General features: G+C 41.2%; 1 protein-coding gene across 1 annotated transcript in view; it reads right to left on the bottom strand.

The window, feature by feature from the left end:
* Positions 1 to 24,675, bottom strand: part of myo16 (myosin XVI) — a 773,985-nt gene that overhangs the window by 533,117 nt on the left and 216,193 nt on the right. The window contains exon 5 of the mRNA XM_067986709.1: positions 3,003 to 3,111. Coding sequence (XP_067842810.1) covers positions 3,003 to 3,111 — 109 coding nt within the window. The remainder of the gene's footprint in view (positions 1 to 3,002; positions 3,112 to 24,675) is intronic.

Genomic DNA, 24,675 nt, shown 5'->3' with positions numbered 1-24,675 from the left:
ATTTTGAATAAGCTTAAAGTTGTCCCATTTGGATCATTCCAACTTTACAGTTTGATTCTGAGCTCTTCCTTATATTCTGCACAATTTCTATTTGCATCAACAATATGCAAGCAGCCCTACTGCATTTGTCTCCAATGAAGAAATGGTCATTCATGCTTACCAGTTCTTGCAATGTTGTTGCATTCAATTACTAATAACTGATAAAATTAGGAGAGATTCGGAAACTCTTTTCACAATCAGCTCCTATTACATAAAAGCCGTTAAGGAGAATCAATATTTGATTCTATCTAATGGCGCAAAACCCGGAAGTGCAATTGATGGGCCTCATTAAGTGTGACCTACCCACTTACCTTCCGGGTTTTGCACCCGGAAATCTTCCGCCCTGCTCCTTCCTGGGCTGGAAGTTAAAATTTACCCCATCATCTCTACATTTACCCTATCGAACCCTGTCATTATTTTAAAGACCTTTCTCAGGTCACCTCTCAGCCTCCTCTTTTCTGGAGAAAAGAGTTTCAGCATGTTCAGTTTTTCCTTATTATTATAACCTCTCAGTTCTCGATCCATAAAATGTAGGCAAGACTATACCAGGCAGCAGAGTTCTGGTTAGAGGTTCTGAAAACAGCTTTGTCCAAATAGTGTAAGATTTGATCTGCATATTGCATTTCTAAATATATTTTTACCCTGGCAGTTTGGCAGATGTCCGTTGAATATTAGACCATGTCCCAGAGCGCAGAGGATTTTGTTTCTGGGTGGCAATGTAGCTTAGACACTGATCTTCCATCTTTGGGACCTCGGTTTAAATCCAGCCCAAATTCATCCTAATGAAACAAAAGTCTCTTTGGTACGCTGGCTGTTAAGGTTTTATGTGAAATGAGTTTGGGCAGTGTAAATTGAAAAATGGGGGCTGTTTTGTTAGAACAGAGGAGTTTACAGAGTGATTTGATGGAGATATTTCAAATTATGAAGGAAAAGGACAAATTAGACGAAAACAGACTATTTCTAGTAATTAAGGATCTAGAACAAGGGGAAATAGAGAACTGTAAGAGATTTTGGAAAATGCTACTGGAACTAGTAATTAAACCAGAGACCATGTAAACATTTAAGAATAGGTTGGATAGATAGTTGAAGGAAAGGGGAATAAAGGGATTTGGAACAAGACGCCACATGGGATTAGCATTACTGCTATCTGAAGGATAAGCACCAACACAGACTGGTGGGGCTGAACAGCTTGCATCCATGTTGCAATTTCTGTTATTCAATTCCTGGTAGGCATAGACCAATAGTACAATACTGTCCCTAACTGAGCACTAATAGCCCATTTCATTTCATTCAGAGAGGCCACGTGAGAGTTGGTGTGGGAAACAGTGCAGTCGGGCCTGCTCTTCTGAGGTTGGGGCTGAGGTATGTTGGCCCAGAATTTGCTATCAAAATAACGGTGACGCTAATGGCGCTCGCCATTATTTATGCACGAATGGTGCAGCAACATCTGGTGAGGGCAGATGTGCGATTAAACAAAAATTGTTGTCCAAGATGGGCCGCTTCGTAGTTAGCTTCGCGAAAACGGGATCTCACTGTCTGCCTCACCATTGAAATGCATTGATTGGTGTGAAGTTGCTGTATTTGCACGTTAGATAGGAACTAAACTCACCACGGAAAGTTAAGTCAAGTCATTTCAAGTCTAAGTACCCTTTCAATGACATGATAAGTGTTAATTACTGCCAATCAACCTCTCTGGCACTGAAAATTAACGATTACAAGTGTGGAGTCTCATTCCTTCAGGTTTTAATTGTTGTTGGAGAATTTAAAAATGCCAAATTTAAAATTTAAATCTTTTTTCTTACTTTTTCTTTCTGTCTCTTTTTTCTTTCTCTTAATCCAAATTTTCTTTTCCTCTCTTTATTTCTCTTTCTGTACCTGACATCGAATTCACCCATTCTAACTTACACTTTGTTCTCAGTCTTTGAGCTGTTAATTTCACAATCCTTCAATCTGATTGGTTCAGGAGATACATAGTTCGTTGCCCTGTTCACTCTGATCCAAGATGCCCTGTAGAGGGTGACGCACTGTTCCCATCTCGCACTTCCAGCAACTTGCAGCACAAAATATCATGAAGGTTAAACAGGCAAAGACAAGTCTAACTAACGGCGGGCGCCGTTCATTGACCGGCTACAGCAAGTTCTGGGTCGTTGTTGCACTGATTCTGTATCTGGCTGTGTTATACCTGACCCGACAGCGCTCAATACCGACACTAAGTGCCTGAAATGAGAAATGAGTAGAGTTCTATTCCCCAGCACCAACTTCTCTTACCTTGATGAGCCCAAAAAACAACCATTAAGCAGGAAATGATCATGCTAACAATATAAAAAGCAACTTGCTTTAATAAGATTGTAGTCAAACCAGATCAGGATTAACAAGTGGAAAGAGCAGCCTCAGATTTGTGCATTGGCCCTATGCTAAGATTATGTCATTCTATAAATCACTGATACCTATTGCCATACAAATTACTGTTTTTGATACATTTGTGATAGGAACTTCAGTTCGTTCATCCTTTTTACACTGACACCCACCTTTCCTATTGTGCATCTGACCACAAACAACATTTGCTTGCCTGTTGTGATAACATAGAAATGTACAACAGAATATGAATGCAGATAACATGTACACAAGGCGGGGGTGGGGTGGGCAGACTCATGCATCCACCTGTGTATTGCTGTCTATTTTTTAAAAAAGGGACAGGACAATCTGAGCTAGGAATTGGAGAAAGTTCATGTTGAATAACTGAAATTGACCAATATTGATCATTCAGGGTTTTTTTGCTCATGACAACTGTGTTATACCCTGACTGGATTAATAGATTTTGATTTTAAACTTTGCTAAGCAAAATAATTTGCAACATTTCACAACATACATAAATAAAATAAATGCAATTCCAAACAGAAAATGAATCTAAACATTTAAATGTGGCTAAGTACTGTTAGGAAAGCAATGTTTCAATTATGTACCATTATCTTCTAGATGTCTGAGAAGGATGGAACTTGATTCTGTGCCTTCCATTGTGTAATCCAGTGCAATATTTCCATTGATATCCTGCAGTAACACATTGGCTCCAGCCTGAAAAAACATGAAAGACACATATCAAATGTTATTAGCAGATATCTCTGTTTTAACAAGACTTTTAATATTTGGTCAGCTATTACAGCTAAATATTTTTTCATTATATCAGTTTATTTATTGAGATACTCTATTTTATAATCATATTTTCTATAATTTCTTTCAATATTCAATGTTATTTCTCTTGTGTATTGCCCATCCCTTCATCCCATCATTGGCAGCCATGCCTTCAACCAGCTAGGTCTCACACTCTGGAATTCCTTCTCTAAACCCTTCCATCTCTCCACCTGCCTCTCCTCCTTTAAGATCCTCCTTAAAACCCACCTCTTTGACCACCGCTCCTAATATCTCCTTCTTTGGCTTGGTGTATTTTCTTTTTCGCTATGCCTCTATGAAATGCTTTGAGACATTTTCCTATGTTAATGGTGTGATATAAATGCAAGCTGTGGTTGGTTGTGACTCATCAGTCCAGTGTGTTCTCGGCATATGGGTAACAATAGCAAGTCTGCATTAATTGTCCTGAGGTGGTGGTGGTGGGCCTTCTTCTTGAACCCCTGCAGGCGTTGAGGTGATGGTGCTAGGTAGGGAATTCCAGGATTCTGACCCAGTGACAATAAAGGAACAGCCAAATATGTCCAAGTCAGGATGGTGTGTGACTTGGAGGTAATGGTGTTCCCACGACATTGTGCACAATTATGCATCATCTGTAATGTTGGGATTTTCCAGCTAAGTTGATCCCAGCGGGGCACCATACTCAAAGGGTGCTCGGTTCGGAGACAGGCTACCACACGGTAGTACCGATCGCACTCCCTCTTGAGTGCAGCTCCCTGCTAGGAAAGCGGAATCAGTAAATTTGCCCTTTAATACCTTTATCAAGATCATTTGACAGACTGTAATCAGCAGAGTTCCCAGAACTGACTCCTGGTGTACTTGTGGTCACAATTATCAGTTTTAATTAGTACCACTGATCGTCGCTTATCTCCTAAGTTTAGCCAATTCAAATAGAAGCCAAATGAACAAATATCTTCCAACAGTCTATTATTTTTAATGGAAGGAAAAATCACATGTGCCTCGATCTCAGCATGTTGACCTCCATGCCCAAATACCTGACAGGCATTCCGATGAGTGATGAATTATAACATTCTCCCTAATATCCCTCAATTCACAATATAAGATTCATGAGTAAGGTTTAAATCACAGTTTGTTAAATTGCAGTTTTATATTTTTTCATTTCACTAGAACATCAGAAAGCCTTGAATGAAGAAAAGGATATTCATCTCATTAATCCCACCTATTCCATAGACCAGGTTTATTATCCTTATTAACAATCTTATCCCATTTATTTAAACTCCTTAGGGAAAGTACATGAGCTGTTCAACACCAATGCAAACCATCATATGCAATTACATGTCATTAAACATACTCAGAAAAATTCAAACTATAATTTTGCAACAAAAATATCGAAAATAATTCATTTGAATTTTTCACAAAAAAACCTCAATAAAATCAAAATACTGAATCCACATATAATCGTTAAAGGAGATTGTACTGACAGAATGATATCTAACTTTCCATTGGTGGCCGTGCCTTCAGCTGCCTAGGCCCTAAGCGCTGGAATTCCCTCTCTAAGCCTCTCCACCTCTCTACCTCTCTCTCCTCCTGTAAGACGCTCCTTAAATCCTACCTCTTTGACCAAGCTTTTGGTCACCTGTCCTAATATTTCTTTAGGCAGTTTGGTGTCACATTTTGTCTGATAAAGCTCCTATGAAACGCCTTGTGACATTTTTACGATGTTAAATGTATTATATAAATGCACGTTGTTGTTGTTATTGTTGTTGTTGATTTGTGAGTGGATTGAAAGATTAAAGCTTTCAAAATGACTGCAGTCATTCTGCCACATGGATTGGTGATGGAACATTAATTTGATAAGTTGGCTTCATGTACGTAATCATATCAACTTGGATCAGTTATCTTGAAGTGTTTACTAACAAGTTCACTTTTTCAATAAACTTAGAAAATAGCAGAAAATATACTCCCAACTGGTAAACCCACCTCACACTGTCGTTTAGCTGCAGTTATACATTATCTCTTAGATCAGCTGCTGCAGAGGGCAAAGTGAATTATGCTGGGGGCTGCGAATTGCACTTTGTCCACCAGGAACGAGCTCTGTGCATATCTGCTTAAATACATGCACAGAGTGTCACTCCCCTGGCAGCTATTCTTTGTTAGGAGAGAGTTGACACCAATGTACATCTTCTCGTAACATTGAAAATGCTCTCCAGTAAGTTTGTGAAGTGTTCAGGTGCAGTACCTGAGCTAATGGGCTTGCTGTTATTTATGCGCAAATGGTGCAACAACTTCAGGCGAGGGGCAGATGTGCGGATATCCAAAAATTGCTGTCCGTGTTGCCCGCTCCGCTGTTAGCTTCGTGAGAATGGCATCTCGCTGTCTGCCTCACCATTGAGATCCATTGAATGGCATGAAGTTGCTGTATTTGCGCGGTAGATACAAACTAAACTCACCACAGAAAGTTAAGTCTTGTCGTTTGAAGCGCAAGTACCCTTATAATGATGTGATAATTGTTAATTACTGCCAATCAACTCTTTTGCACTGAAAATTAACTATTACAAGTGTGGAGTCTCATTCCTTCAGGTGTTAATTGTTGTTAGAGATTTTAAAATTGTCAAATTTAAAATGTTTACTTTTCCTTTCTTTCCCTCTCTTTATTTCTCTTTCTGTACCTGATTTGACATTGAATTCACCCACTCTAATTTACACTTCCTTCTCAGTCCTTGCACTGGTTATTTCTCAATCCTTCAATCTGATTAGTTAAGGAGATATACAGTTGCTTGCCCTGTTCACTCAGGTCCCAGATGCCCTGTTTCCCTTGCTGCGCTGTTATCAGCTCGCACTTTCAGCAAGTTGCCAGGAAAAAAATGTAAAAACCTAAATGTGCAAGGGCAAGTCTAACTGACAGCCGTTAGATGCCCTGCTACTGCAAATTATGGCCCAATCACTTCAATGTTTACCCGCAACTTCGCTGCACTGAAAGAAAACTGACACTATAACTGCAGCCTTCAGTATCCATCAATCAAGTTACTCACCACTTACCTACAATCAATGTGGAAAGGTCAATACAGAAGATGGCACCTCCCAAACCCACGACCTCCATCACCTAGAGGGACAAGGGCAGCAGGTGCATGGGAACAGCATCACCTCCAAGTTCCCCTTCAAGTCAGACACCTTCCTGACTTGGACATATGTCGCTGCTCCTTCATTGTTGCTGGGTCAAAATCCTGGCACTCCATTGAACAACATTTTAAGAGTACCTTTACGACACGGCCTGCAGCAGCTCAACAAGAAGGCCTACCATCATCTTCTCAAGGACAACTAGGGATGCCCAATAAATGCAGGCCTTGCCAGCGATGCTCACATCCCAAGAATGAACAAAAAAGACTAAAAAGGCTCTGTAATTTCCTTTAGTCTGCACTGCAACAACAACAACAACAAAAACAACTTGCATTACAGGAGCGTTATCAAACAAAATTTGAAACTGAGCCACATAAGAAGGTATTAAGATATGTGACCAAAAGTTTGGTCAAAGAGGTAGGTTTTAAGGAGAGTCTTAAAAGAGAAGAGAGAGGTAGAGAGGTGGAGAAGTTTGGGGAGGGAATTTCAGAGCTTAGGGCCTAGGCAGCTGAAGGCACAGCCACCATGGGTGAAGCATTTAAAATTGAGGATGCGCAAGAGGCAAGAATTGGATGAGCGCAGAGATCTAGGAGGGTTTTAGGGATCGGGGAGGTTACAGAGATAGGGAGGGGTGAGGCTATGGAGGGATTTGAAAACCAGGGTGGGAATTTTAAAAATCGAGGTGTCCCTGGACCGGAAGCCAATGTAGGTCAGCGAGCATAGGAATGATGGGAGAACAGGACTTAGTGCAAGTTACGATACAGGCAGCAGAGTTTTGGATGAGCTCAAATTTATGGAGGGTGGAAGATGGGAGGTCAGCCAGGAGAGCATTGGAATAGTCAAGTCTAGAAGTAACAATGACATGGATGAGGGTTCCAGCAGCAGATGAGCTGAGGCAGAGGTGGAGACAAGCGAAATCATGGAGGTGGAAGTAGGCGGTCTTGGTGATGGAGCGGATATGTGATTAGAAGCTCATCTCAGGGTCAAATAGGAAACCAAGTTTGCGAACGGTCTGGTTTAGCCTCAGATAGTGGCCTGGGAGAGGGATGGAGTCAGTGGCTAAGGAACGGAGTTTGCGGAGGGGATCAAAGACAATGGCTTCGTTCTTCCCAATATTTAATTGCAGGAAATTTTTGGTCATCCACTTGGACAAGCAGTGTGACAAATGAGAGAGTGTGGAGGGGTCGAGAGAAGTGGTGGTAAGGTAGAGCTGGGTGTCGTCAGTGTACATGTGGAATCTGACGTTGCGTTTTCGGATGATGTTGCTGAGGGACAGCATGTAGATGAGAAGTAGGAGGGGGCCAAGGATAGATCCTTGGGGGACTCCAGAGGTAACAGTGCAGGAGTGGGAAGAGAAGCCATTGCAGGTGATTCTCTGGCTACGACTGGATAGATAAGAATGGAACCAGACGAGCACAGGGTGACTGGACGATGGAAGGGAGGTGTTGGAGGAGGATGGTGTGGTCAACCATGTCAAAGGCTGCAGATAGGTCAAGAAGAATGAGCAGGCATCATTTACCATGGTCACAGACACATAGGATGTCATTTGCGACCTTAATAAGGGCCATTTCACTACTGTGGCAGGGGCGGAAAACTGATTTTGCAAACTCCGTTTTTGAATCCCTCCAATGTACTAAATGAATATTTTGCATCCATCTTCACTAGAGAAGATAATGCTGCCATTGTAGCAATAAAAGAGGAGGTAGTAGTGATATTGGATAGGATAAAAATAGATAAAGAGGTGCTTAAAAGATTGGCAGTACTCAGATGGGATACATCCTAGCTTACTGAGGAAAGTAAGGGTGGAAATTGACATAATCTTCCAATCCTCCTTAGATATGGGGACGGTGCTGGAGGACTGGAGGATTGCAAATGTTACACCCCTGTTCAAAAAAGGGGAGAGGGATAAAGTTGGCAATTACACGCCAGTCAGCCTAACATCGGTGGTGCAGAAACTTTTAGAAACAATAATCCGGGACAAAATTAATTGGTACTTGGAAAAATATGGGATTAAAAAATGAAAGTCAGCATGGATTTGTTAAAGGAAAATCATGTTTGACTAATTGATTGAGTTCTTTGATGAAGTAATGGAGAGGGTTGATGAGGGTAGTGTGGTTGATGTTGTGTATACGGGCTTTCAAAAGGCATTTAATAAAGTACCTCATAATAGACTTGTTAACAAAATTAAAGCTCATTCGATTAAAGGGACAGTGGTAACATGGATATAAAATTGGCTAGAGGACAGAAAGCAGAAAGTAGTGGTGAGCGGTTGTTTTTTAGACTGGAGGGGAGTATACAGTGCTGTTCCCCAGAGGAACAGTGGTATTAGGACCACTGTTCTTTTTGATATATGTTAATAACTTGGACTTTGGAGTGCAGGGTATAATTTAAAAGTTTGCAGATGATATGAAACTCGGAAATATAGTAAACAATGTGGAGAAGAGTAACAGACTTCAGGAGAACATAGACAGACTGGTGAAATGGGCAGACACGTGGCAGATGAAATTTAATGTAGAGAAGTGGGAAGTGATGCATTTTGGTAGGAAGAATGAGGAGAGGCAATATAAACTAAATGGTATAAATTTAAAGGGGGTGCAGGAGCAAAGAGTCCTGGGGGTACACATATACAAATCTTTGAAGGTGCAGGACAAGTTGAGAAGGCTATTAAAAAAGCAAATGGAATCCTGGGCTTTATTAACAGAGGCATAGAGTAGAAAAGCAAGGAAGTTTTGCAAAACCTTTATAAAACACCAGTTAGGCCTCAGCTGGAGTATTGTGTTCAATTCTAGGCACCACACTTTAGGAAGGATATCAATGCCTAAGAGAAGCTGCAGAAGAGATTTACTCGAATGGTACCAGGGATGAGGAACTTCAGTTATGTGGAGAGACTGGAGAAGCTGGGGTTGTTCTCCTTAGAACAGGGAAGGTTAAGGGGAGATTTGGTAGAGGTGTTCAAGATCATGAATGGTTATGATAGAGTAAATAAGGAGAAATTGTTTCCAGTGGCAGAAGGGTCGGTAACCAGAGGACACAGATTTAAGGTGATCTGCAAAAAGCTAGAGGCGACATGAGGAAACATTTTTTTACGCAGTGAGTTGTAATGATCTGGAATGCTCTGTCTGAAAGGGTGATGGAAGCATATTCAATAGTAACTTTCAAAAGGCAATTAGATAAATACTTGAAGGGAAAAAAAATTACAGGGCTGTGGGGAATGAGCAGGAGAATGGGACTAATTGGATATCTATTTCAAAGAGCCAGCACAGGCACGATGGGCCGAGTGGCCTCCTCCTGCGATGTACCCACAATGATACTATGGTATGATTTTGCAAATCACCATGGTCTATGCTAAGCCCCTCCATATGGCATCCCAGAATCTTTGGATCTACTACCTCCTCCCTACTATTCTTGCCTAAGATATATATTGGGCACTTGATGCAAATCCCTGGTAACATAACTCAAGTGGACGCACCAGAATCAAGACTGAAGGAAAAATCGAAATAGTCATCATCATATTTGCATCTTCCACTGTCTTTGGGAATCCAACTCTTCCTCCAGAGACCAGTTTTAAATGAAGTCACAGAGGGTTTAAACTAATTTGGCAGGGGGAGGAGCACCAGGATGAAGTAATCGAGAGTAGATATAAGGTGCACAGAGAACTGGGAGAGACAAACAGCATTAGAATAAAGAGTACTTCAGAAATAGGAGGGATCTAACGAGGAGGAAATGCGAGGCAGACTAATATGTGTTTATAGTGCATGTGCATAAATGCACAGAGCGTGGTAAATAAGGTTGGTGAGTTGCAGGCACAAGTAACCACATGAGTTTATGATATAGTGGCAATAACGGAGACCTGGCTCAAACAAGGGGAGGAATGGGCATTTAATATTCGTTGTTACAATGTAGTCAAAAAAGATAGGGAAGGGAACAAAAAGCAGGAGGTGGGGTTGGGGGTGGGGGGGCGCTGGGTGGCAGTATTGATCAAAGATACTGTTACAGCACTAGAAAGGGATGATGTCATAGAGTCATAGAGTCATAGAGTTATACAGCACGGATAGAGGCCCTTCGGCCCATCGTGTCCGCGCCGGCCATCAGCCCTGTCTACTCTAATCCCATATTCCAGCATTTGGTCCGTAGCCTTGTATGCTATGGCATTTCAAGTGCTCATCCAAATGCTTCTTGAATGTTGTGAGGGTTCCTGCCTCCACAACCCTTTCAGGCAGTGAGTTCCAGACTCCAACCACCTTCTGGGTGAAAAAGTTCTTTCTCAAATCCCCTCTAAACCTCCCGCCTTTTACCTTGAATCTATGTCCCCTTGTTATAGAACCCTCAATGAAGGGAAAAAGCTCCTTAGTATCCATCCTATCTGTGCCCCTCATAATTTTGTACACCTCAATCATGTCCCCCCTCAGCCTCCTCTGCTCCAAGGAAAACAAACCCAATCTTCCCAGTCTCTCTTCATAGCTGAAGCGCTCCAGCCCTGGTAACATCCTGGTGAATCTCCTCTGCACCCTCTCCAAAGCGATGTATTGAGCGTTCAAAAACAGCATCTATTTGGTTGGAGTTAAGGAGCAGAGGAACTGTTATGCTATTGGGTGCAAACTATAGGCCACCAAATAGTGGGAAGCAGATAGAAGAGCATTTCAGAAAGATGTAAAAACAATAGAGTAGTGAAAATGGGGGACTTCAATTATCCTAATAAAGACTGGGGAAAAAAACAGTGTAAAGGGCAAAGAAGGGGAGGAATTTCTGAAATGTGCACAAGAGAACTTCCTTGATCAGTGTGTTTCCAGCCCAATGAGGAAGGAAGCAGTGCTGGATCTAGTTCTGGGGAATGAAGTGAGGCAAGTGGAGCATGTTTCAGTGGGACAGCAATTGGGAAACAGTGATAACAATTTCATTACGTTTAGAGTGGTTATGGAAAAGGAAAAGGAAAAAACAAATGTGAAAATACTCAACTTGAGGAGGGCTAATTTCATTGAGTTGAAAAGGGGTCTGGCCCAGGTGTATGGGAATCAAAGATTGGAGGTAAGACAGTAAATGAGCAGTAGGAGGCCTTTAAAGAGGACATAGTTCAGGTATAGACCAGACACATTCCCACCAGGGGATCCAAAGCTACAGCTCACTGGATGACTAAAGATAAAGAGATTGAAATGAAATTGAAAAAGGTGTATGACAAATGTTTGGTTCATAATACAGTAGAGAACCAAGCTGAATACAAAAAGTACAGGGGACAAGTGAAAAAGGAAATAAGAGGGGAAAAGGGAATGTATGAGAATAGATTAGCGGGTAACATAAAAGGGAAACTGAAAGTCTTTTATATATACATATAAATAGTGAAGCAGTAGTCAAAAGAAGGATGAGGGTGATTACGGACCAAAAAGGAGATCTTCTTGTGGAGGCAGAGGGCATGGCTGAGACACTAAATGAGTACTTTGCATCTGTCTTCACTAAAGGAGAGGATGCTGCCAATGTCACAGTAAAGGAGGAGGTAATAGAGAAATTGGATAGGATAAAAATAGATAATGAGGAGGTACCTTAAAGGTTGGCAGCGCCCAAAGTAAAAAAGTCACCTGATCCAGATAGGATGCATCTTAGGTTGATGAGGGAAGCAAGGGTGGAAATTGCTGAAGCTCTGGCCACAATCTTCCAATCCTCCTTAGATATGGGAGTGGTGCCAGAGGACTGGAGGATTGCAAATGTTACACGCCTGTTCAAAAAAAGGGGAGAAGGATAAACCCAGCAACTATAGGCCAGTCAGTCTAACGTTGGTGGTGGGGAAACTTTATGAGATATTAATCCAGGACAGAATTAATTGGCACTTGAAAAATATGGGCTAATAAATGAAAGTCAGCACGGATTTGTTAAAGGTAAATCGTGTTTGACTAACTTGACTGAGTTCTTTGATGAAGTAATGGAGAGGGTTGATAAGGGTAGTGCAGTTGATGTTGTGTATATGGACTTTCAAAAAGCATTGGATAAAGTCCCACATAATAGACTTGTTAGCAAAATTGAAGCCCATGGGATTAAAGGGGCAATGGCTGCGTTGATATGAAATTAGCTAAGGGAGTGAAAGCAGAGAGTAATTGTGAACAGTTATTTTTCAGACTGGAGAGAAGTGTGCAGCGGTGTCCCCCAGGGGTCGGTGTTGGGACCCCTGCTCTTTTCGATATATATTAATAAGATGGGTATATAGGGCATAATTTCAAAGTTTGTAGATGACACGAAACTCAGAAATATAGTAAACAATTAGGAGGATAGTAACAGACTTCAGGAGGACATAGACAGACTGCTGAAATGGGCAGGCACATGGCAGATAAAATTTAATGCAGAAAAATGTGAAGTGATTTATTTTGATAGGAAGAATGAGGAGAGGCAATATAAACTAAATGTTGAAGTTTTAAAGGGGGTGCAGGAATGAAGAGACCCGGGGATGTACGTACACAAGTCTTTGAAGGTGGCAGAACAAGAAGGTTCTTAAAAAGGCATACGGGATTGTTGGCATTATAAATAGAGGCATAGAGCACAAAAGCAAGGAAGTTATGCTAAACCTTTATAAAACACTGGTTAGGCCCCAGCTGGAGTATTGTGTTCAATTCTGAGCACCACAATTTAGGAAAGATGTCAATGTCTTAGAGACGGTGCAGAAGAAATTTACTAGAATGGTACCAGGGATGAGGGACTTCTGTTACATGGAGAGACTGGAGAATCTCTAATGTTCTCATTAGAACAGAGAAGATTGAGAGGAGATTTGATAGAGGTGTTCAAAATCATGAAGTGTTTTGATAGAGTAAATAAGGAGAAACTGTTTTCAGTGGCAGAAGGGGCGGTAACCAGAGGGCAACATTTAAGATAATTGACAAAAGAACATGAAGAAAAAAAATATTACGCAGCAAGTTGTTACGATCGGGAATGCATTCGCTGAAAGGGTTGTGGAATTCATTAATAACTTTCAAAAGGGAAGTGGATAAATACTTTAAGGGGAGAAACTTGCAGGGCTAAGGGGAAAGAGGAAGGAAGTGAGACTAATTGGATATGTCTTTCAAAGAGCCGACACAGGCACAATGAGTCAAATGACCTCCTTCTGTGCTGTATGATTCTATGTCCTTTTGTTAATATTAACAAAAGTTATTATCGGCAATGTCTAGAGTAGGTAGGCTTTTACTTCCCCCATTCAGCGCTGTATTGAGTGCTACATTTTTGAAGGTGCTTTATTTCGGATGAGATGTTAAACTGAGGCCCGCTTTGTCTTTACAGGTTAATGTAAAACATCCCATGGCACTATTGAACGGGGACGGGGAGTTCTCCCGGTGACTTGGCCAATATTTCTACCTGCACCATCACCACCAAAAACAGATCAAGTGATCATTGATCTCATTTTCTGTTTGTGAAACCCTGCTGAGTGCAAATTGGCTGCCATTTTTGCCGACATAACAGTGACTGCACTGCAATGGTGATTCATTAGTTGTGAAGCACTTTGGGATGTCCTGACTATATGAAAAACACTTTATAAATGGAAGTTCTTTCTCCTATTAGAATTGAATGGCTGTGATGCAGTCAAATTCATGGGACAACATCAATCATCCCTTTCAGTATGACATTAAGTAGTCTTCTCTTAAGTAATAAACTACAAAATGTGATTAGTTAATGCAGGGTCTCAGCTAATATGTCCATTGCTTTTGAGTAGGTCATATAATGGTACTTGCTCTTCCATGTCTCAGCAAAATCAATCCAAGCAGAAATCGTCCCAAATTAAATTAAACAGGCCATGAAGAGCACAGAATTGGAAGTTAACTGATCACTGCATATGTATAAATCTATCTTTACAACCTTGTCCTGGTGCAGACCTGTCAGTGCATAGAGTGTGAGGAGCTGAGAAGCAATCTCTCCTATACTGTGAGGAATCCATGGGATTGTAGTACTTCAGGGCTTTACGTGCATGCTTGCTATTTGTCAATTTTTCTTCTAGTCTAAGTCTAATGGCCATAGACATTCACTGTGCTACCCCCATAATCAGTTTGTACCAGACATGGAATATAAAATATTTGCAATTTTCTTTAGTTGCAAAGCTTTATCTGTATCATTTCACTGTCTTCACATTACTACTGGCCCTCCCTGTGAGGAGCTCTGCCTTACAAACAATATATTTTTCACAAAACTTTTCCAACTATTTCACACCCACCAGAAAACTGCCAAAATGAAGTACAGAGACTACTCAAAATATTCATAACCACAGCTGAATTCAGCTGTCTGCCAGAAAGCATGCAACACACTGGCAATTCATCACTCAAATTTCATCTGAGATACAAAAAACAGCTTGCAAAACAGCAGCCCACCAATCATTAACTGAGACATCTGCCTCTACCACACCCTGCTCATTTCTTATACCACCTTCTTTTCTAGAAACTTCTGGGAGTTTCTCAATCATCTGAGGGAGGAACGAAGAATGTTCACTTCACTTATATTGACAGCAGATACAATTATTACAGGTGGTGAGCCTTGTAGGAGAGATGCACACTGGATTTTTACCCTCACCTCCCTATGCTCCATATCTGCATAAAAAGGACTAAAGCATGAGTTTACTTTCACATTTTTTAATTTAACAAACGTGTTGATATGTATTTGTACTTTGCTATGTGAGTACTACTACTTTGCAGTTTGGTGCTGCAAGATAACTACCTGTCCACTTTAAAGCCCTAAACCAATTCTGTCTTCCTAAAACATTGCATCCTTTAATTCATCAGCAGCAATGCCACCAAAAGAATTATATTCTTCCCTTTTCAGCAATCTCATTGGCCAATACTGATCATATGAGCTTTTAATACCTGGTGATGCTTTTAAAAATCTCATTGGGTAATAGCGATCACATGACTATCATGCGCCTTGCTTTCTAGCAATCTCATTGGGAGCAGTTAATCAGGTGACCAACCTGATCATTCAATATTTCAGTGACAGGTCTCTGGACCCAGGCTGGTGTCTGTTTATATAGTAATAGCTCATTGGTCCCCGATAACCATATGGTCATTTCCATGGTACCCACTGCCCAATGGTTTTATAATGTATGGTTGCTCCATGGTAGAAACGTAGCTCATTATCGTTTGTCCCATGACTGTAACAATGGATTACATCATAGTGACATTATGGACAGTGAGAACTGGTTTTCCCTTGGGCTGCAGAACAAAAACAAATCCTTCAAAAATGTGGCACCAAGTTGAAAAATATGTTAAGGTGAAGGTTCAACATTTTCCTCCCATATAATATTAAATTAAGAGATATATAGTACAGACCAGTGAGTAATGGATAGCAGGAAATATGTTTAAATATAGATCATACAAAACATAATTAATATAGTTTAAAAATGTTATTCATGAGCAATGTCATGGGATATCAACTGTATCATTCATATAATTACAGTGTTACCAGCACCTTGATTCTCATTGGTATGCACACAAGGGCAGTTTTAAAAATTGCAACTTTATATGCATATTTATAAAACTTGTTACTCTTCACACAAATAAAACTGGATCTCAAAAATCAGGAGGAACTTTGGTTTGTAATCACTGTCCCAAATATTTAAGTGTACTTCTTAGGAGAAAGGAGTAGAAGCTAATTTGCGTTGCTGACAAAATATTTCAGACACTCTGTTCTCAAATGATGCTATACGTAAAGGTGCAGTGCCCATGGCATTTTAATAGATGTACAAGTAGGGAACCATGGAAAATTGGCTCACATCACTGCAGAATGGGGGCTTATCGAGCTCTTTGTAGGGACATTCACACAGTCGTTGGGCACTGCCTACCAGCTGCAGACTAAAGTCCATTACTTCATACTGACAAGGATAATGGCAGCTCTTCACGGTTATTAAAAACTAGAGAATAGATTTTACGGCACGGAGCCTCGCCTGTCGAGAGCACATGTTAGGGAATCGCGGGTGAGATTCTCACTATTGTCCATCAATTATTGATGGAGAATGGTGGGCAGTGTGCCCAAGATTTCCCAACATTTGCTCCTGGTAGGCAAGACTCCTGCCGAGTATGCGCACTGGTAAAATTTATCCCCAGAAAATAAAGCTAAGCAACATTTACAGTCTGAAATGTGAATTCATTAGTTCCCTTATGGAGGAGAATTAATAACAATCTTACATACGAACATACGAATTAAGAGCAGGAGTAGGCCATTCGGTCCTTCGAGCCTGCTATGCCATTTGATAAGATTATGGCTGATCTGATTGTGACCTCAACCCTACTTTCCCGTCTGCCTACTATAACCTTTGACTCCCTTGTTAATCAGGAATCTAACTACTCAGCCTTAAAAATATTCAATGACCCTGCCTCCACTGCTCTCTGGGGAAGGGAGTTCCACAGACTCACGACCCTCTGGGAGAAAACATTTCTCCTCATCTCTGTCTTAAAGGAGACCCCTTATTTTTAAACTGTGCCCCCTAGTTCTAGTCTCTCCCACAAGGGGAAACATCCTCTCAGCATCTATCCCTTCAAGTCCCCTCAGGATCTTCCATGTTTCAATAAGATAACCTCTAATTCTTCTGAACTCCAGTGCATACAGGCCCAACTTGTCCAACCTTTCCTCATACGGTAACCCCCTCATCCCAGGAATCAGTTCAGTGCACCTTCTCTGAACTGCCTCTAAAGCAATTATGTCCTTTCTTAAATAAGGAGTTCAAAACTGCACACAGTATTACATGGAACATAGAAAATAGGAGCAGGAGTAGGACATTCGGCCCTTCGAGCCTGCTCCGCCATTCAATACGATCATGGCTGATCGTCTATCTCAATACCATATTCCCGCTCTCTCCACATACCCCTTGATGCCTTTTGTGTCTAGAAATCTATCTATATCCTTCTTAAATATATTCAGTGACGACCTCCATAGCCTTCTGTGGTAGAGAATTCCACAGGTTCACCACCCTCTGAGTGAAGAAATTTCTCCTCATCTCAGTCCTAAATGTCCTGCCCCGTATCCTGAGACTGTGACCCCTCGTTCTAGACCCCCCCCCCCGCTCCCCCCCGCTCCCCCCCCCCAGCCAGGGGAAACATCCTCCCTGTATCCAGTCTGTCTAGCCCTGTCAGAATTTTATACGTTTTAATGAGATCCCCTTTCATTCTTCTAAACTCGAGTGAATACAGGCCTAGTCAACCCAATCCTACCATCCCAGGAATCGGTCTGGTGAACCTTCGCCGCACTCCCTCTATGGCAAGTATATCCTTTCTTAGGTAAGGAGATCGAAACTGCACACAATACTCCAGGTGTGGTCTCATCAATGCCCTGTATAACTGTGGCAAAACATCTCCACTTTTATATTCCATTCCCCTTGCAATAAATGACAACATTCCATTTGCCTTCCTAATCACTTGCTCTACCTGCATACTAGCTTCTTGTGATTCATATACTTGGACACCCAGATCCCTCTGTACCTCAGAGTTCTGCAATCTCTCTCCATTTAAATAATATACTGCTTTTCTATTCCTCCTGCCAAAGTGGACATTTCCCCACATTATACTCCATCTGCTAAATTTTTGCCCACTCACTTAACCTATCTATATCCCTTTCCAGACTCCTTGGGGATGATTTTAAACCCCAAGAACGGGTGGGTTGGGGGTGGGTCGGAGTTGAAAATAGTTGTTTTTTTGGATCGCAACCACAAAATTTTCGGTCTTTGTATTCCCAGTGGGAAGCCTGTACTTTTACGCGCCGACGTTAAACCTGGAAATAAAGCCAGGTTGCGCTTGCGACTCAAAAAACAACTATTTTTAACTCCCACCCGCCCCCAACCCACCCGTTCTTGGGGTTTAAAATCACCCCCCTTATGTCCTCTTCACAACTTACTTTCCTACCTACCTTTGTGTTATCAGCAAATTGAGCAACCATACATTCGGTCCCTTCATCCAAGTCATTGATATAGATTGTAAATAGTTGAGGCCCCAGCACTGATCCCTGTGGCACTCCATTCGTTACATCTTGCCAACCTGAAAATGACCCATTTATGCCTACTCTCTGTTTCCTGTTGGCTAACCAATCCTTTATCGGTGCTCTTATACTGCTGTTTTATCCCCAGTGCACTGAAAATGTTGTGCCAGAATAAAGCATTTCTAACTTTTATCTTACTTTGCTTCATTTCACATTTGGGACTACAAATGTTGCCTAGCTTTTTATTAGATTACAGCCTTGGCTCAGTGGTTGCACTCTTGCCGCTGAGCCAGAGGTAATGGATTCAAGCTTCAATCCAGAGACTAGCGCACATATTTTAGGCCAATACTTCAGTGCAGTACTGAGTGTGTGCTGCATTGTCACAGGTGCTGTATTTCAGATGAGACATTAAATTGAGGTCCCATCTGCCCTCTCAGGTGAATGTAAAAGGTCCCATGGCACTATTTAAAGAAGAGCAGGGGAGTTCTCCCAGTGTCCTGGCCAACATTTATCCCTCAACCAACATCACTAAAAACAGGTTAGGTGTCTCATTGCTGTTTTGGATCCTTGCTGCACGCAAACTGACTGCTGCATTTCATAATAGTGATTGCGCTTCATACGAACATATGACAACAACGGACAGGAAAAGACCCATTGGTCCATCCAGCCTGTCCCACACAACTGCCTTGTGCATCATGTTACATAAATAGAGAGAATTGAGAGACAGAAACTTTTTCCGTTGTTGGGGGAATCTAGGACAAAGGGACATAACCTTAAAATCAGAGCCAAGCCATTCAGGAGAGAAGTCAGGAAATAACTTCTTCACGCAAAGGACGGTAGAAGTGTGGAATTCTCTCTCACAAAAAGCAATAGATGCGAGCTCAATTAATAACTTTAAATCTGAGATTGATAGGATTTTTGCTAGCCAAGGGTATTAAGGGATTAGGAACCAAGGTGGGTAAATGGAGTTAGGATACAGATCAGCCGTGATCTCAATGAATGGCGGAAGAGGCTCAAGGGGTTGAATGTCTACTCCTGTTCCTATGTACATACACTCCCCTCCCCACCCAAAAGCCATGTAATCTCCTGGGAGGGGTGAAAAACAAGATAAAACACAATCTGGAAAATTCCTCTCCGACCACTTTAGGTGATCAAAACTAGTCCAGGAGATCACTTTGCCCCCGATTAATGTTATACTGTACCTACCTTTTATATGAGGTGATCTCCGCCCCAGCCAGAAACAGGTCCAGCTCTTATTTGAAGAAATTTAGTGAATCAATGTTCACCACATGAGCCAGCAACCTGTTCCACAGGTCGACTATTCTCTGGGAAAAGAACCACTTCCTAACACCTAACCTAGATCTGGCCTTACATAACATAACATGTGACCCCTGGTCCTCCCTAATCTAGTCATTTGAAACAAGCTGTCTACACGAACACATCTATTTCCTTCATCATCTTATAAACCTCGATCAAATCATCCCTAAGTCTACGTTTCTCTAAAGTGTAGAATCCCAGGTTTTTGAGCCTATCTTGGTAACTAAGATGCTTTAGATTGGGTATTAACCTTATGAGCCTCATCTGCACCCTTTCCAAAGCCTCAATTGCTTTTGCATAGAGCCGGCATGGACTCGATGGGCCGAATGGCCTCCTTCCTTGATGTAACCTTTCTATGATTCTATGATTCAATAACACCCACCATGTGAGGTGACCAAAACTGGACACAGTATTCTAACTGAAGCCTGACCAAGGTCTTGTGCAAGGGGTACTTAAAAAGTACTTTGTTGTTTGTGAAGTGCTTTCGGGTGTCCCGAGCATGTGAATGGTGCAATAAATGCAAATTCTTTCTTTCTAAGATATTCTAAAATCAAGCAACACGTGTTTTTTCTGGGATCAGAATAGATAGTAATATTAAAGTTAAAATAATTTTCATCTTCTCTTAATGGGAAGTAATGGACTATAGTCCAGTGTGCAGATGTTTAGCAGTGTTCAAGACTGCCCGCAGAGAGCTCATTTCACAGTGAGGTGAGCAGCCTTGTGAAAAAAAAACAAATTCAACAATAAAATGCCACATAGAAGGGAGCTGTCAGGGAAAACAAGAGTGTGGACCAATTGCAGAAATAGTATACTGGGAAGAGATAGGAAAACAAATATATTAGAAAAATAAAAGCGTTTGTGACATTGTCTAAGATTGCAATTTGTGTGGATTCCTCTGTATCTGAGAGAATCAGAAAAGTTTTATTGATATCCAGCTCTCCACAACGTTGCTGTAATGCAAATTGAAAAAATGTGTGCCTCTTTATACACCTTAGGAGCTGGCAGTAAAGACTGAGTAGCAGTTTAGCTTAATAAAACGTTTGTGTTTCTGGTGAGCTGTTATGGGCTGCGCAGAAGACAAATGATTATTCAAATTCTGAACCATTGAAGGAGCAACAGACTAGAAAATAGTCAATAAAAATGGATCAGACCTGACACAGCAGGTGGAGCATTGATAAAATGCACAGCTCAATAATTGACAGTCACAGCACATATTAGTTGAGTTCAATTGTATGAATGTCAAATGAATGTGACTTGTAAGGCTGGACTGTATCCTTATAAGAATCTGCAACAAGTAGGTTTGGACCCAATTCAATGGGGAAAAAAATTCTGGCTATGGTTTATTGTCAGTATTTATAGCTCAAGCCTATGATAGCAAACTAGCCCTAAAGCAGAAATCCAACTTCAGAAAAAAATACAGTATATCAAATATTCTTAATAAATATGTTTATAGAAAAATGATTATACATGAGGGAAATTACACCAGGCATATGGCAAAATGTATTTTATGGGGACTTATCTCTTCCTTTAACTGTTTGACTTCCAACTAATTCAGGGAAATGTCTGTCTCCATGGTCCAACTGGTTTTATATTTTTTTGAGCATGATTAGGGTAGACTTGAATGCTGTCTGTGCAGAGCGTTCCCCGAGGGGAGTGCACACCAGGAATTCACTGACCTCCGAACCTGAATTCCCAATATATTCTGCATCATGAGCACCAATTTGTAAAATCTACCCCTTATTGTAATGCTGAAATGGGCAACAAGTACAGTAATAAAGTTCTCCCAATATTCAGAATAGCTTTCTTACATAATATCAACGCCAAACCGCAGAGTGGCCATTCCTAGTTCAATAAGTAAAATTAACGCCCAGAGCCAATGAGTGCCAAAAGGTCCCAGATATAGTGAAATCAGTGTTACCAGATTGTTAAGATGTTTGTAGCTCAAATATATTCATTTTATTAATCAAAGCACAAAATATGAGGATAGATGTAAAGCAGGAGAGCATGTCGGGAAAATAGGTGGGCAGTTCAGTAGTCGCCACAAGATCCCCCGTATATAATTTTTTAATTCATTCACGTGATGTTGGCATCGTTGGCAGGGCTAGTATTTATTGCCCATTCCTAGTTGCTCTGAGAAGGTGGTGGTGGTCTTGAACCGCTCGCAGTTTGCTAGGTCACTTCAGAGGGCATTACATTACATTGAGTTACATTCCATTGAGTCTATAGCACAGAAACAGGCCATTTGGTCCAACTGGTCTAGCCGGCGTTTATGCTCCACATGAGCCATTAAGGGGCAGCTAAGAGTCAATCATGTTGGTGTGGGATTGCGGTCACATTTAGACCAAACCAAGTAAGGACGGCAGGTTTTCTTCCCTAAAGGACATTAGTGAACCAGTTGGGTTTTTACAATAAAACTTCATTGTCACTTTTGCTGATACCAGCTTTTTATTTCTGAATTTAAAAAAAATCATTTTCTCTATTTGTGTAGTTTCTACATTTTTTCTCTGTTTTATGTTCTTTCTTCTTCCATCCTTTTCACTCCTCCCCCCCGTCCTTCACTCTTTCCCTCCCTCTCCCCCCATCTTCTTACCTTCTTTCTCTCCCCCTCCATCCATCCCTCTATTTCTCTCTCTAGATGCAAGAAATAGGTTATTATAAAAATTTTACAGTGTTAGTTTGTATGGTATTGTATTCATTAATGATGACTTATAATAGCTGAGAATTACCACGGAGCAGCCCCTGCTCCACCGTTTTAACTTCGCTGGCCACTCAAATCAGGAGCATCTCCGGGGAAATTCACCCCAAATCACGTTATAGAAAACAATATTTTATGCTGTATTATGTTTCATTGTATGAGTTTATATTATTTTATATTATATGATGCTGTCTTCAAGAGCACCGAAGATACATCAAAGTAATTGCTTGATACCGAGTTCCTTTTTTTATTGCGTAGAGAAAATGATCCCATCATTTACGCTGTGTAATCCGAGGTCATTTCCCCAGTTACCGCCCTGTGATTCTGATGGACATAGGAACATAGGAACAAGAGTAGGCCATTCAGCCCCTCGAGCCTGTTCCGCCATTCCATTAGATCATGGCTGATCTGTATGTTAACTCCATCTACCTGCCTTGGTTCTGTAACCCTTAATGCCCTTGTCTAACAAAAATCTATCTATCTCAGTTTTGAAATTTTCAATTGACCTAGCCTCAACAGCTTTTTGGGGGAGATAGTTCCAGATTTCCACTACCCTTTGTGTGAAGAAGTGCTACCTGAACAGCCTAGCTCTAATTTTAAGGTTATGCCCGCTTGTTTTGGACTCCCCCACCAGAGGAAATAGTTTCACTATATCTACCTTATCAATTCCTTTAATCATCTTAAACACCTCAATTAGTTCATCTTTTAATCTTCTATAATCAAGGGAATATAAAATCTATGCAATCTGTCCTCATAATTTAACCCTTTTAGCTCAGGTATCATTCTGGTGAATTTGTGCTGCACCCTCTCCAAGGCCAATATATCCTTTCTGAAGTACATTGCCCAGAACTGAACTCAGTACTCTAAATGGGGTCTAACCAGATCTTTGTATAACTACAACACTACTTCCACTCTTTTGTATTCCAGTCCCCAGACCTGTGCAAAAGGAAGCCAGAATTGTATAAGAAAATAAGAAATAGGAGCAGGAATAGACCAAATGGCCCCTCGAGTCTGATCCGCCATTCAATAAGATCATGGCTGATCTTCTACCTCAACTCCACTTTCCTGCCCTATCCCCATAATCTCTTGATTCCCTTAGTCTCCAAAAATACTTAATTAATTTATATTTAATATGTATTTGATGGTGCATTGAAGTTCTTCACGCTATCAAATAAAACTGTCCTCAAGAGACCGTAAGGAAGTATGCACCCATGTTTCCATTCTGATACATGTCGAAAAAATAATTTAATTCATAGTTGTTTGGAGTAAATACTGCTGCTGTGTCCTTCAAAGGACTAATGCTCCCCAGACTCGACTTTATTTTGTATGCTTTTTTTGAGATTTGCTGTGACTTTGTTTGGGGTTATTTTCCCCGAGTACCCCCGCCTATGGGCGCACTGCCCTTGACTTTCCATCCACTCAGATCAAGAACAGGGAATGGTGGGACATTCCCCAATATGCACTGGGAGTGAACATTTACCCTGGAAATGATGAACCTGCTGTTTCTTTCCAAAGCACAAATTGTTCTTCCAACTGTTTAAATTGACCAAATTGACCAAAGCAAAGTAGTTGGGGATGAAATCCTATTGGAGATCTGTGTAGATCCATTTATAGGGGTTAAGTTTACAATATAGAACTCCCAGTGCAGCCTTTTCACAGGGAGTGCATATTGGGAATTTGGGTGCAGAAGTCAGCTCACCCGATTTGCAACTCCAATGATTTTCCATCCTTGAATGGATGGATAATCGTTTTGGCCGCAAATCGGGAGTGCTGACCTCTGTGCTCTAATTCCAAATAGAGGATATTCCATGATCCTGCAATTCCAGCAGGGAAGCCACGCTTGCAGAGACATGGGGCAGGAATAGTGCTGTAACATAGCGGCCTTGATTCTCTGTATTACCTACGATCACGGTTCCCCGTTGAAAGTGTGGGATGGCGGAATCTCTCCTAGTCATGCCCTCCCATCATGCTAAGTTGTTAAATTTACCCCATAGTCTACTCTTGATAGTTTTTGCACAAATGTTTTTTCTGAATTATCCAGGAATTCAAAGTAACAAACTTTGTGCACTGTATCACAGTATCCTTGGTTAAGGGGTTTACCTTCCACTTTGTGTAAAATTGAAGAAATATTTATTCATTAAACAATCTTATAAACCAATGAACATTTTAGTAAAATAACTGAGTTCAAAAAAATTCCAGTGAAGACTTTTGTGGGGTCAATCTGGGGGGCAGGGTCAGTCCCTGTCCGATATCCTGGGGTCAGGAGTGTTACTATTGTGGTTGGGTGCTGCCACTATTTTTGCCCCTAATGGCACAGCCACCTCAGGGGGGGAAGTGGAATTTAACTGTGGCAGTTTTCTGAAAGTGGGCCTAGGAATCTATAGAGTTTTCCTTTCCCTTTACTGCCTGTTTCCACACTGCAATTGATTGTTTTGTTATCG

Source organism: Heptranchias perlo, chromosome 6 (assembly GCF_035084215.1).
Source record: "Heptranchias perlo isolate sHepPer1 chromosome 6, sHepPer1.hap1, whole genome shotgun sequence".
NCBI classification, from domain to species: domain Eukaryota; kingdom Metazoa; phylum Chordata; class Chondrichthyes; order Hexanchiformes; family Hexanchidae; genus Heptranchias; species Heptranchias perlo.
Note: the sequence above shows the minus strand (reverse complement) of the source record. Positions and strands in the feature narration are given on the sequence as shown.